A 13,941-nucleotide genomic window follows, 5' to 3' on the forward strand; every position below is an offset into this window, starting at 1 on the left:
GGCTCTTGTCAAGTTCCTCTAGGGGGCCTGCTGCTGCTGGCAGCTTTGAAGCACTTTCTGCCGCACGCTTCTCTCACCGCTGTCCGTCTGCTTGTCTTTTTCCTCTTTGTCTCTCTCTGTCGTTGCACTGGGCCCTTCCCTCCTGCAGCTCCAGCATTCTCTGAATGTGTGCCTCCTGCTGCTGAGGGGAAGTCTCGCATCTCCAGGGCACACTGTGCCAAACCGCCCCAAAGAAAGAACAGGAAACAGGTAAAATACATTCCAAACCCTGGAATTACCTGAAACAGACCCATGGATGGCAATCCTTTCCCCTTCACTAAGAGGGTGAGGGACTGGCATTTTCAGCTGGCTGGAAGATAGTTGGAATGTACAGCTAAGAGGAAGCTCTGGGCAGGTATTAAGAACTCACAAGTGGTAAAGCCAGTCCTTCCTTCACCCAAAACGAGTTATGCTGGATTCAAAAGAGCAGGGAAGAAAGAGGTAGGGAAGCTCTTCTTACCCAGACACTTTGATCCAAGTCATGGAAGAATTCATACGACTTATTTAAGCATACACCACACCAAAATCACTAGGAACATAGAACTAGACAGATCAGACTGCTAGTCCTGATTATCAAGAATTCCCACTATGAATGGCCATTACCAGATTTCTCAGAGGAAGGTAAATCCCCCCGCCCGCCCCCCACCCCTAACAATTAGCCATTTGCGCAATGCTGTGTGGTGGAAGGTGCACAGGAGGGAGAGAGAGAGGGAGAGAGAGAGAGAACAGAAAATGCCTTCCTGACCACCTGTAAGCAACCAGCTTATGCCATGAAGCATAGCACACAAAGGAGAACTTGTGGTCAATTACTGTTTCTAACTGAAAGGTTGATAGATCATTAGAGAACTGCCCATCCAAATTTTCTCAGCAACATCATACAAGCTATTTAAAAACATTTTTTAATTTAACTGAGCACTTTTCAGCTCGTTTCTGAAGAGAGGCAACATGCACAATGCTGGCCGTACAGAACAGCATAACACTGTTTCTTCTACGTTGTTGGAGGAGGAAAATATTGGACTTTTACGTTTCTTGTGTCCTTTGTTCCAAAATTCTTTAGCCCAATTTTCTGTCTTGTTTATATTTTAACAGATCTTCTGTTCATCTCACCTACTCAGATGTAAATCCACGTAATTCAGAATATAAACAAGATTTATTGTTAATGTATTAAATATTGCTAGTTAAAAGTTATTCAAATATGAATATTCCCAGTATTCCTTCTCAGCACTGAAGAAGCAGTTTCTTGTATGAATCAATAGAAACAAAGTAAGATTTAATCAGGCTGGCAGGGTCTTGCCTATTATGAAGGAACTAGTGTTTTAAGGGTATTAAGAGGACACAAATTGGTTCACTGATGCGTTGCTACTGGATGATTAAGAAATACCTGCCACCATATGATCACATTGCTGCCAGGAAAGACTGGCTAGTAAGACATTGGTATGGAGCTTTGTGGCCCTCCAGCTCCTCAAAGTAATCTTGGCACATCGTCACACTTGTCTCATGATATTACACCAGTACACTTTGATGCAACATCAATCCACAGTGTCAGGACATCACAATGTAATGATTTTGTGGATCTCGAGAACTCCAGATATTCTCCCTTCCATAGCTTCTCCTGCAGCCTGGAGACACAAAGAGGGATCCTGGTGACCCCAGTAAGTTTGCTCAATATTCCTGTCTTTGCTGCCCTGCTAAAGTCCACAAATGCAGGAAACATTCCTGCATTAAGAGCTTCATTTGTTCTGCCTGATAATATTGGGCAGAGCAAGAGGAGTTCTGATCAGGTCCATAGACTCCACAGGGACCATATGCATCTCTAGAGCCAAAAGCAGAGCATCTCATTGGTTTTGAGAGCAATGTAGTGTTACTGTTATTTCTATCATGCCATTGGTGTGCATGGTGCTTTACAGGCATACATGAAGAGTTAATTTTCAGAAGTGTCTAAATCCCACTGACTCTCACTGTGTCTTGGGCTCCTAAGTCCCTCTTGAAAAAAGGACTTCAAATTTTCAGAAGTGTCTCAGTTCCATTTTCAAAAAAGACTTAGGAGCCTGTCATATTGAAAGTCAGTGGGATTGGGGCACATTTGAAAATTTTACTCATGATCCCTCTCTTAAAACTGAAGTTAGACCAAAAGCCCACACATCATGGCAGGGGAGGGAAGAGTAATGGCATAACAGTGAGCACAATTTGCTGCAAAAAGCAGGATATTGAAGTCTGTGTTGTGGATTTCTTGTTATTTATGTAGTTGTTTCCATTATAATGTTTTTCACTCATGAATAATGCCTTAATTCTACCCGTGTGTGTTTGCACTACGATACATTATATGAGCACACACTATTTTTTCCAGAGGACCCCTGTATCATTCAGTGCACATGACAGACACAAAAGGCAGCAGAATTAAGATTGAACGGGCAACCATAAATGCAACATTTCCTAACTTCGACTGCTTTATTTGGCAACCTGGATATTGTTCCTCTAACGTGGTCTTTATATATAATACACAAGACGCACACTATCTTTCAATGGATTAGCACTGACAAGCTTTGCAGGAGTGAATTATAAGAAGAGATTTGAATGGAGGGGGTAAATATTAACAGAATTTTCGATTTTTCTAAGTATTGCATTTTACTTGTTGATGACAAAATGACTGTCAACTCGTATTTTTCCCCCTTTGCTTTCCCCTTCTGTGCAGTGGAACTGTACAATACTGTGAGACTCAAAATAGAAAGCATCACAATTTTTATTTGTGGGAGTTCGGTGTCCAATAAGCTAAAAGTCCCCTTCACTTGTGCTAAACTTGGATATGCTCTTCCCTTGCTCTCATTTAAGTTTCAGGGAAAATGGACTCCAGTCCACATAGCTGGAGTCGCTCTTCCTTGCAGAACCATTCATCTACCTGCAGAACAATTCTTGTTCTCGTGTCAGAGACTGGCACCATTGTGGGTAATTAAACCACGTTTTAAAAATGTTTCAGCAAAGTGTTCGAGAGACCCATGCAGAGGGGTCAACGTTTCTGTAAATCTTATAGGACCCAGCATCTTCCCTGTAGGCAACTCACCAAGACCTCTGGTGTCACGACACTGCAGTGCTCATCGTAGAGGTGATGAGTTCAGGACTCCTTCTCACACAAGGAAAGATTATCTGAAAAAGAAGAAAAAGGAAGAGCTCCATCACAGTATACCCAAGCCTTTGGACCCCTCCCAGGCCACAGAAAGGAGACCAAAGCTTTCTCTGAACAGCTGACAAGAAAGCTTCAGCTCACCTCAGCAAGATTTGTTAGTGCTAAGAAAGCCTTTACAGGGAGAGAGCCACAGTAAGGTTTAACTGGTTCAAGTATGTTTGTTATAAACAAATGCAGCAAGGGACAGCTTAGACCTGCTTTGGCACACCCCCAGTTCAGCTAGATTGATTCCCATGAGCCCGTCTGTACTCCCAAGAACTGGCACAGTGCCCACACAAGCATCCTCCCAACTTCCTTATCCACCTAAGTGCTCAAGGGTTTGCCTTCCCCTCACTCCACGAGCCCAGCTACCTGTGCCAACCCCTGCTCTTCACAATTATACCTGCCACCAAGGCCAGACAGCCTGCCTGCCGGCCCACATGTGACTGAAAATGCAATAGCCTGGTAAAACTGGGTGCTCTCTTTGATCAGTCAGGAGAAGTATCAGGCCAGCGTCAGAATAGGAGACAGTAAGGCAGCTTCATCTAATGTTCCACTGGCCACCATTCCACTGTAAGACACCAGTCTACATGTGGAGGCTTATCCATTTGAAAGCATGGCATGCTGCATTTTTGGTGGTATCTTTGAGCATCAGATGCTGCCAGTTATTCCTCATATAGCCAAAGAGGTCATTGCTGAACTGATCAGTTCCACTCTCCCTACTGAGAAATATATCACATCAGTTAATGTTCAGTTCACATAAGGAACCATCTTCAACCACATCATCTAGCAAGTTTTACTTTATAAAATGAAAACTTAAGATTCCAGAGCACAATTCTACAGCAAGTCATTGGATTCTATGGTAAATTCTGTGTCACGGCAGAAAAAACAGAGAACTCCTGTTACAGACTTATTTCTTCTACCCACTCTATCCATTCTGACCAAGATACACGACTCTACTAAGTTCAGTTTGAAGACACAATGTGCCTTTTACTATTTACACAGGAAGGATGGCATTGTGGTTAAAGCACAATTGGGAATCAAGAGACTTGGTTTTTATTCCCAGCTCTACCACGGACTTCCCGTCCGACCTGAAGTAACTCAGTTAGCCCATCTGTGAAACAGGGAACATGGGTTGTGACTTGAGGTTAAATTCATTAAGAGTGGTAAAAATTTGTACTTCTATAGTCCCTTCCCTCTGTCTCCAAGTATCATCTGTTCCAATTTGACCTAAACAGTGTAGCAATATCTAGACCAATGAAGCCACCATTCTAGTCAGCCAGTCCTAAATAACAGAGTTGCATCCTCCACCCAATCAAACAATGAGACCATCAACATGATAGACTGTCCCTATAAATCACACATATAAACAGCATCTGACAAGACAACTGCCGCCATAAACCATTTAATCCAGCAAAAACCTAGCCATAGCAACACCAACATCCCTTCAACACCAACAGTTATAATCCCCCGCAGGCCAAGCCAGTGCCAATACAGCGACACCTCTCTACCTAACCTAGCTCTAAGCAGCTGTCCAGTACAGCCCAAATTTACCTTTTCGCATGAGTAAAGAGACAGGAATCATAGAACTAGAAGGGACTTTGAGAAGTCATCTAGTCCAGTCCCCTACACTCATGGCATGACTAAGTATTACCTAGAGCATTCATTCCTGACAGGTGTTTGTCTAACCTGCTCTTAAAAATCTCCAATGATGGAGATTCCACAACCTCCCTAGGCAATTTATTCCAGTGCTTAACCACCCTGACAGGAAGTTTTTCCTAATGTCCAACCTAAACCTCCCTTGCTGCAATGTCCTATCCTCAGAGGTTAAGGAGAACAATTTCTTCTCCCTCTTCCTTGTAACCACCTTTTATGTACTTGAAAACTGTTAGGTCCCCCTCTCAGTCTTCTCTTTTCCGGATTAAACAAACCCAATTTTTTTTCAATCTTCCCTCATAGGCCATGTTTTTTAGACCTTTCATTATTTTTTTGCTCTTTGGACTTTCTCCAATTTGTCCACATTTTTCCTGAAATGTGGAACCCAGAACTGGACTCAATACTCCAGTTGAAACCTAACAGACACAAGGTAGAGTGGAAGAATTACTTCTTGTGTCTTGCTTACAACACTCCTGCTAATACATCCCATAACGGTGTTTGCATTTTTTTGCAATAGTGTTACATTGTTGAGTCATATTTAGCTTGTGATCCACTATGGCCCCCAGATCCCTTTCCGCAGTACTCCTTCCTAGGCAGTCATTTCCCATTTTGTATGTGAGTACTTTGCATTTGTCCTTATTGAATTTCATTCCATTTACTTCAGACCATTTCTCCAGATCATTCTGAATTTTAATCTTATCCTTCAAAGCACTTGCAACCCCTCCCAGCTTGGTATCGTCCGCAAACTTTATAAGTGTAGTTTCTATGCCATTATCTAAACCATTGATGAAGATATTGAACAGAACTGATCCCTGTGGAACCCCACTCATTATGCCCTTCCAGCATGACTGTGAACCACTGATAACTACTCTCTGGGAACAGTTTTGGGAAAAGTTTTGCACCCACTTTATAGTAGCCCCATCTAGGTTGCATTTCCCTAGGTTGTTTATGAGCAGGTCATGCAAGACAGTATCAAAAGCTTTACTAAAAATCAAGATATACCACGTCTACTGCTTCCCCCATTCCCCCCCACCCCCATTTCACAGGGCTTGTTACACTGTCAAAGAAAGCTATCATGTTGGTTTGACCCGATTTGTTTTTGATAAATCCATGCTGACTGTTACTTATCACTTTATCTTCTAGATGTTTGCAAACTGATTGCTTAATTAGTTGCTCCATTATCTTTCCGGGTAGAGACGTTAAGCTGACTGGTCTGTAATTCCCCAGGTTGTCCTAATTCCCCAGGTTGTCCTTATTTCCCTTTTTATAGATGGCCACTATATTTGCCCTTTTCCAGTCTTCTGGAATCTCTCCCGTCTTCCATGACTTTTCAAAAGATAATTGCTAATGGCTCAGATATCTCCTCAGTCAGCTCCTTGCATATTCTAGGATGCATTTCATCAGGTCCTGGTGACTTGAAGATATTTAATTTGTCTGAGTAATTTTTAACTTGTTCTTTTCCTAGATTGGCTTCTGGTCCTACCTCATTTTCACTGGTACTCACTATGATAGATGTCCAATCACCACAAACCTTCTTGGTGAAAACCAAAACAAAGAAGTCATTAAGAACCTCTGCCACTTTCACATTTTCTTTTATTGTTTTTCCCTCCCAACACGGAGTAACGGGCCTACCCTGGCCTTGGTCTTGCTCCTAATGTATTTGTAGAACATTTTCTTGTTATCCTTTATGTCTCTAGCTAATTTGATCTTGTTTTGTGCCTTGGCATTTCTGATGTCCCTACATACTTGTGTTATTTGTTTATATTTAGTCTTTGTAATTTGACCTAGTTTCCAAGTTTTGTAGGACTCTTGTTTTTTAGATCATTGAAGATCTCCTGGGTAAGCCAGAGTGGTCTCTTGCCATACTTCCTATCTTTCCTATGCAGTGGGATTGTTCATTCTTGTGCCCTTAATAATGTCTCTCTGAAAAACTGCTGATTGACTTCAACTGTTTTTCCTTAGACTTGCTTCCCATGGGATCCTACCTACCAATTCCCTAAATTCCCTAAATTTGCTAAAATCTGCCTTCTTGAAGTTCCTGGTCTTTATTTTGCTGTTCTCCTTCCTACCATTCCTAAGAATCATGACTTCTACCATTTCATGATCACTTTCACCCAAGCTGCCTTCCACCTTCAAATTCTCAACCAGTTCCTCCCAGTTTCTCAAAATCAAATCTAGAACAGCCTCCCCCCAGTAGCTTTCTCCACCTTCTGAAATAAAAAATGGTCTCCAATACATTTCAAGAACATGTTGGATAATCTGTGCCCTGCTGTGTTATTTTCCCAACAGATGTCTGGGTAGTTGAAATCCCCCAGCACCACCAAGTCCTGTGATTTGGATGATTGTTAGTTAAAAAAAAAAAAAAAAGCAGGCCTCATCCACCTTTTCTTCCTGGTTAGGTGGCCTGTAATAGACCCCTACCATGACATCACCCTTGTTTTTTACGCCTTTTATTCTTACCCAGACACTTTCAATAAGTCTGTCTCCTATTTCCGTCTCAACCTCAGTCCAAGCATATACACTTTTAATATACAAGGTAACACCTCCTCCCTTTTTTCCCCTGCCTGTCCTTCCTGAGCAAGCTGTACCCTTCTATACCAATATTCCAGTCATGCGTATTAACCCACCAAGTCTCGGTGATGCCAACTATGTCATAGGAACACTGACACAGCCTGGGATGTGGGAGAACCCCTCACAGGAAATGGTCAGAGCTCTACTGCTTGAGACATTCAAGTCTCTACCTGCCAAGAGGCTAGAAAAATGTAGTATAGGGAATGCAGCTAGTTCAGTTCCATGACTATCTTGAACGACATGGTGACTAGAAACAATCAATTCAATTCACTAACTACAGATAATGCTTGCTTTGTTTAATAAATCAGTTCTAAATGCAAAACATTTTCCTCCAGGGCAGATTGGAAGAGGCCCTGGAGGTTTTTCGCCTTCCTCTGTAGCATGGGGCACGGGTCACTTGCTGCAGGATTCTCTGCTCCTTGAAGTCTTTAAACCATGATCTGAGGACTTCGATAGCTCAGACATAGGTGAGAGGTTTATCGCGGGAGCGGGTGGGTGAGATTCTATGGCCTGCATTGTGCAGGAGGTCAGACTAGATGATCATAATGGTCCCTTCTGACCTTAATATCTATGAATCTATAATCCGGGGAAGGGGGGTGGGGGGGGGACGGGACATTGACTAGATGTGACCCATCTCTAGCACCTATGAATTAGCCACCCATATTACTGCAGCCGAACCCAGAAGTAAAATCTTCCAGCCAAACCTGCTTTTTCTCCTTCACCAATCTTAGGACAATGCAAGCATACTTATAAACCTTTAATGGTGATGGATGGCCAGGCACTTTCAGACATAAATAATTAGATAGAAACTCTGGCAGGAAGAGCTGTGGATATCACTGATTAACTATTATCCTTTCTCCGGCTTTGAAAATGCAAAGATGAAGAGATGAAATAAAGACACACCTCGTGTCAACCTGCAGCCTTGCTGTGATGCAGCATGTTAAAGAGAATAAAAATGTTCTACCTTCTATTGACACACAATAATGTGCTTGTTCATGGTCTTTGCCCCTGCTAGCCTGAAAACAGGTATGTTGGCAATGTGCACTTCAGTTACCAGTGAGATTGCACTAATTGGCATTCTCTGCTGGTTTTCACCAGACACTGCACTTTTAACTTTCATTCAGTTCTGCAGTCTTTGTATAATGGCAGCTGGGCTACCTAGATTAGTTTTTAATAAACTATTTTTAATACACTACATCAACATGACAGCTTGGGAAACAAGGAAAAGGCAGGAAGTTTTATCCAAAACTTTAAAGTCTCAAACTCATTTAAAAATACATAAAAGCAACAGCAAATAGATAAACTAGTATGGCATGCAGGGCATTCCTTACTTCCCCTGCTCTTCTGGACCCAGCCCCAGTGATCAGAGGTGCATCTTCCAGTTGCCTGTAGAGGCAACAGCATACTGAACCCACTTCTAGCAAAAGCTCTCCCGCTTACCTTCACATATTCTGTGCAGTGTCCTGCAGTCTACAATAGTACAAATGGCACTGGGCACACTGGCATCCAAACGGATTCGTAGGCAGCGCCACCTTGCCTTTAGTCAGCCCAATGCACATCCTATCACCATCCTGCAACTGCTCAGTGTTTAATTAAAACTTCTGCCACATGGTCTAAAATCAGGGTACGACTTCACGAGTCAAAGCAGTAGAGAATAAGCTGAGTCCCCTAAAACAACAGTGGACACAGGCATCCTGTCAATAACAACCTTTCTTGTCCAAACAGATTAACACCAGATCTCCTGAGCACCCTGGTGCCATATACCCAGCTGGTGCATCTCACAGTGGTGATCAGGAATGTCCTTTGTTGGTTAACTAAGGTGTGAACAACAATATAGTAGTATTTCTGGTTGCTATTAAATCATAGAAATTTAGGGCTGGAAGGAAACTTGAGAGGTCATCTAGTCCACCTCCTTTCACTGGGACGGGACCAAGTTTACCTAGACCCTCCCTGACAGGTGTTTGTCTAACTTGTTCTTAAAAAGTTCCCATGACAGGGATTCCACAACCTCACTTGGAATCCTATTCCAACGCTTAACAATCCTGATAGAAAGTTTCCGCCTAATATTTAACCTAAGTCTCCCTTGTGGCAGATTAAGGGAATTACTTTTTGTCTTCCCTTCAGTAGACATGGAGAACAAGTGATGACCACCATTTTTATAACAAGCCCTTAACATACTCAAAAACTGTTATGTCCCCCCTTGGTCTTCTTTTCTCAAGACTAAACATACCTAATTTTTTTTTAACCTTTCCTCATAGGACAGATTCTCTAAGACTTTTATCATTTTTGTCGCTCTCCTCTGTACTCTCTCCACATCTCAAACTGTGGTGTCCAAAACTGTGCACTATACTCCAGTTGAGGCCTCACTAGTGCCACGTAGAGCACTGTAGGAATAATTACCTCCTGCATATGACACTCCTTGTTAATACACTCCAGAATATTAGCCTTTTTTGTAGCTACATCACTTTGTAGCTCATATTCAATTTGTGATCTACCATAACCCCCAACTGCTTTTCTGCAGGACTACTGCCTAAAGCCAGTTATTCCCCTTCTGTGTTTGTGCATTTGATTTTTCCTTCCTAAGTACTTTGCACTTACCTTTATTGAATTTCATCTTGTTGATTTCAGACCAATTCTTTAATTTAATCAAAGTCATTTTTAATTCCAATCCTCTGAAGTGCTAGCAACCCCTCCTAGCCCGGTATCATCAGCAAATTTTATAAACGTATTTTCCCCTCTGTTATCCAAATCATCAATGAAGATATTGGTTAGTACCTGACCCAGAACAGACTGCTGTGGAATCCCACTAGATATGCTCTCACAGTTTGACAGTGAACCATTGATAACTACTCTTTGAGTACAGTCTTTCAACCATTTGGGGCACCTGCCTTTTAGTCATTTCATCTAGACCAATTTCCCTACTTTGTTTATGTGAATGGAATGTGTGACTGCATCAAAAATATTATTAAAAAAATTAAGATATCTGTAGCAAGGAGGCATGGTCTTCTGCCCTGACAGACAGCAAGAGACCCACAAGCTACTCCTGGTGGACAGAGCCAGGACACCCGCGGCTGCCCTGCCAGAAGCAGAGAGGTGGGACAGGAACCGGAACTATAAAAGACTGGCCCTTTAGCTCAGCTGGGGGAGAAATGTCAGAAGACCAGGATGCCTCTCCCCTGCTGGTGGAGCCTGGAGCTGACGGAGGCTGCCACTGTACCTGAGACCCAGAAGGGCTGCCAGAGGTACCAGACACCAATGAACTGATGGGGCTGCTGCTTGCCGTTTACCTGAGTGAGACGGAGAACAACCCTGGAACTCAGGTAGTCCAGGGAAGCTGAACAGGGTTTGGCTGTGGGACCGATTTGTAAGCCAGCCAGTGTGTTGTGGGAGGATCCCCGCTGACCCAGTGGCAGACCACTCCGCCATTCACAGGGCTCTGGGCTGGGATGCAGTGGAGCGGGAGGGCCTGCATCCCCCTACCCTGGCCACCCCAACCCTGAATGGTGGCAATCTACTCAGTTAGGCCAGGAGGACTGTATTGGTCTGTCGCCTGCCAGAGTTAGGGCATCAGACAGGTCTGACTGTAGCTCCAGCCAAGAGCTGATTCCCCCCCATCCCCCGAACTGCTGTGTTGTTCTGTGTAGACCCAACCAGAACAGTTAACTGTGGATTGCTTGCCCTGATTCAGGGCCCAGGGCAGATAGAGTAATTGCTGCCCTGATTGATTACCAGCCAGGACCAGTAACTGCTGGCTGTCCCACCCTGATTGAGGACCCTGGGTTTATAGACTCCCTGCTGCTCGGCCAGCTGCAGGATAGAACCAAGTGACTCCTAGCTAATTCCCCCACAGACTGACTCGCTCCAGGAGGGATCATAGTAAGGGGCGTGGTCTCCTGCTCTGACAGATGGGGAAAGACCCATGAACGCCCTACCATATCTACTATGCCAGTAACTCTATCAAAGAAGGAAATTGGTTTGGCATGGTATGATTTGTTCTTGACTAATCTATGCTGGCTATTACTATCACCCTGTTACCCCCTAGGTGCTTACAAATTGATTGTTTAACCACTTGTTCCACTATCTTTCCAGGTATCGAAGTTAGGCTGACTGGTTTATAACTCCCCACTGTGTTTGCTCTTCTCCAATCCTCCAGGACCTCACCTGTCCTCTGTGAGTTCTTGAAAATAAAATTGCTAATGGTTCCAAGACTGCTTCAGCTAGTTCCTTAAGGACCCTAGGACTAATTTTGTCAGACTCTGCTGACTTGAATACATCTAAATTATCTAAACATTCTTTAACCTGTTGTTTCTCTTCTAGCTTGTGTTCCTTCCCCCTTGTTATTAATATTAATTGTATTAAGCATCAAGTCACCATTAACATTTTAATCAAGACTGAAGCAAAATAGACATAAAACACCTCACCCTTCTTGATGTTGTCCATTAGCTCTCCTTCCCCACTAGATAGCGGACCTACACATTCCTTTGTCTTTCTCTTGCTCCTAATATATTTACAGAACCTATTCTTATTGCTTTTTATTATCCTTCCTGATGTAACTCATTCTCTGCCTTGGCCATTTTGGATTTTGTCTCTACATGCCCAAGCTACTCTTTTGTACTCCTCTTTAGCAATTTGTCCATGTTTCCACTTTCTGTAGGATTCCCTTTTGATTTTCAGGTCACTAAAGAGCTCCAGATGGAGCCATATTGGCCTCTTACTATTCTTTGCTTCACATTGGGATAGTTTGCTATTGTGCCTCTAATAGTGTCTGAGAAGTTACCATCTCTCCTAAACTCCTTTTTCCCCTTAGATTTCCTTTCTGTGGGGCTTTACCTACCCATTCTTCGAGTTTGTTAAAAGTCAGCTTTTTGTTTAAATCTACCATATACATGTGTCCCTTGCAGTGGGAAGACAATGGGCATGTGCACTATATGGATAGGCTGCAGCACAGTTCAGGAACCCAATTTGTCACAAAGTTAATTATTTCTGGGATGTTAGCAATGTACATCACCCAGTGGTAAATAACTGCAGAAATAACTGCTCTTCAACCACAACAGCACCAACAGTCAATTTACCAACATCAAACTGGTTAGCCACAGACATATAGCAGTCTTCGGTAGACAGCTTTCAGATGGACTGGCAGGGCCTTGCCACCCTCATCTGATGGTCCTGTCACTAGAGGATGAAGGCAAGCTCGTCACACCGCTCAATGAACATAGCTCTCTTCATGAGAAAGTTCTAAGCCCTCCCAGATCTGCATGATAAGGTAGTCCCCCCAACTCTGTGCTTGTGGTCTTGCAAAGAATGGCCAGTCTACATGGGGGAAATCCACAGCTACTGCAATCCATACCAGCTGTCTCCACCATCATGTCAGCATGCAGCCTTCATGATCTCCTCACTTAGGCCTACAACTGCCTTCTCAGGGACACAAGCCACTGCCAAAATGCTCTCCATCCTCAATCATGACCTCCATCTACAAACTGCTGCATTAACAGTGCCAAAAGCAGGAACAGATCTTCACCCATAAACTGGATCCATGTGTTGGCATAGCTGGAACAGACAAAAGTGAGGCGCCTGCAGAACCAGAAGTACTTTAGTGGCAGGCTAAGAACATTTCCACACAGGAGCTTAGGAAGAGCAGAAGTTCTCTCACAAGACACTGTGAAACAATTCCTAGATGCAACAAAACAGAGGGAGGTACCAAACAGTAGGGAGTACATGGTGTAAGGTAGAACTAAGGAGAGGGCAATAAAATCATGCATTTACTAACTGTAGGTATGTGTACAGCTTGATAATTAAAAGAATATAGAACAAGTGCTTCTAAACTATGTATGTATTTTCTGCATATTTTCCTCTAATCTTTTTAATATTACCAATAATATTACTGAAAATTAGAAGGTATTGCTTGCAATAGCAGGTAAAATTAAGGTGTTTTTTTTTTAAAGCTTTTTAAAATTGTACATTTTACAACACTTTAACCGTACAGGACAGAGTGAACATAACTAGACAATTTCTCCACACAAGAGAGACAGACATCCGAAGACCTAAAAAGCCACAAAAATTGCCAAGAGATTCAGGGGCAGGAATACTATCTACAGTTACTAGATTTTGAGTTGACACTGTCCCCTTTAATATAGTGTACAATTATCACATCAACAACATGCTGCTCACACTATCTCCCAGCAACCGCTGATGCAGTTTAACTGCTCCAGAAGCCACCTAAAGTACATCTACACAGCAACAAACAACAGAAACATATAGCAAGTCTCAGAGCCTGGATCAACTGACTAACTTGTGCTACAGGACTAAAAGTAGGGCTCAGACTGGAACCCAGGCTCCGAAATCCAGGAAGAGGGGCTGCGTCTCAGAGCCTGGGCTTCAGTCTGAACCTGAATATCTACATTGCTATTTTTAGCCCCACACCATGAACCTGGGTCCACTGACTTGGGTTCTGGGACTTTCAGCCAGGAGGGTTTGGGGTATTTTTTTGGCTGTGTAGAAGTGCCCCGTGCCTTTGC

At 43.1% G+C, this 13,941-nt stretch overlaps 1 protein-coding gene across 1 annotated transcript in view; it reads right to left on the minus strand.

The window, feature by feature from the left end:
- Positions 1-8: 8 nt before the first annotated feature.
- LOC140895114 (uncharacterized) overlaps positions 9-13,941 on the minus strand; it is a 60,902-nt gene continuing 46,969 nt past the window's right edge. Inside the window, exons 2-3 of the mRNA XM_073304411.1 lie at positions 3,098-3,180; positions 9-212 (exon numbers count right to left, since the gene is read on the minus strand). Of these exons, the coding sequence (XP_073160512.1) occupies positions 9-200 (192 nt within the window). The 5' untranslated portion in view covers positions 201-212; positions 3,098-3,180. The remainder of the gene's footprint in view (positions 213-3,097; positions 3,181-13,941) is intronic.

This window comes from Lepidochelys kempii, chromosome 1, assembly GCF_965140285.1.
Source record: "Lepidochelys kempii isolate rLepKem1 chromosome 1, rLepKem1.hap1, whole genome shotgun sequence".
In the NCBI taxonomy this organism is placed as follows: Eukaryota; Metazoa; Chordata; order Testudines; family Cheloniidae; genus Lepidochelys; species Lepidochelys kempii.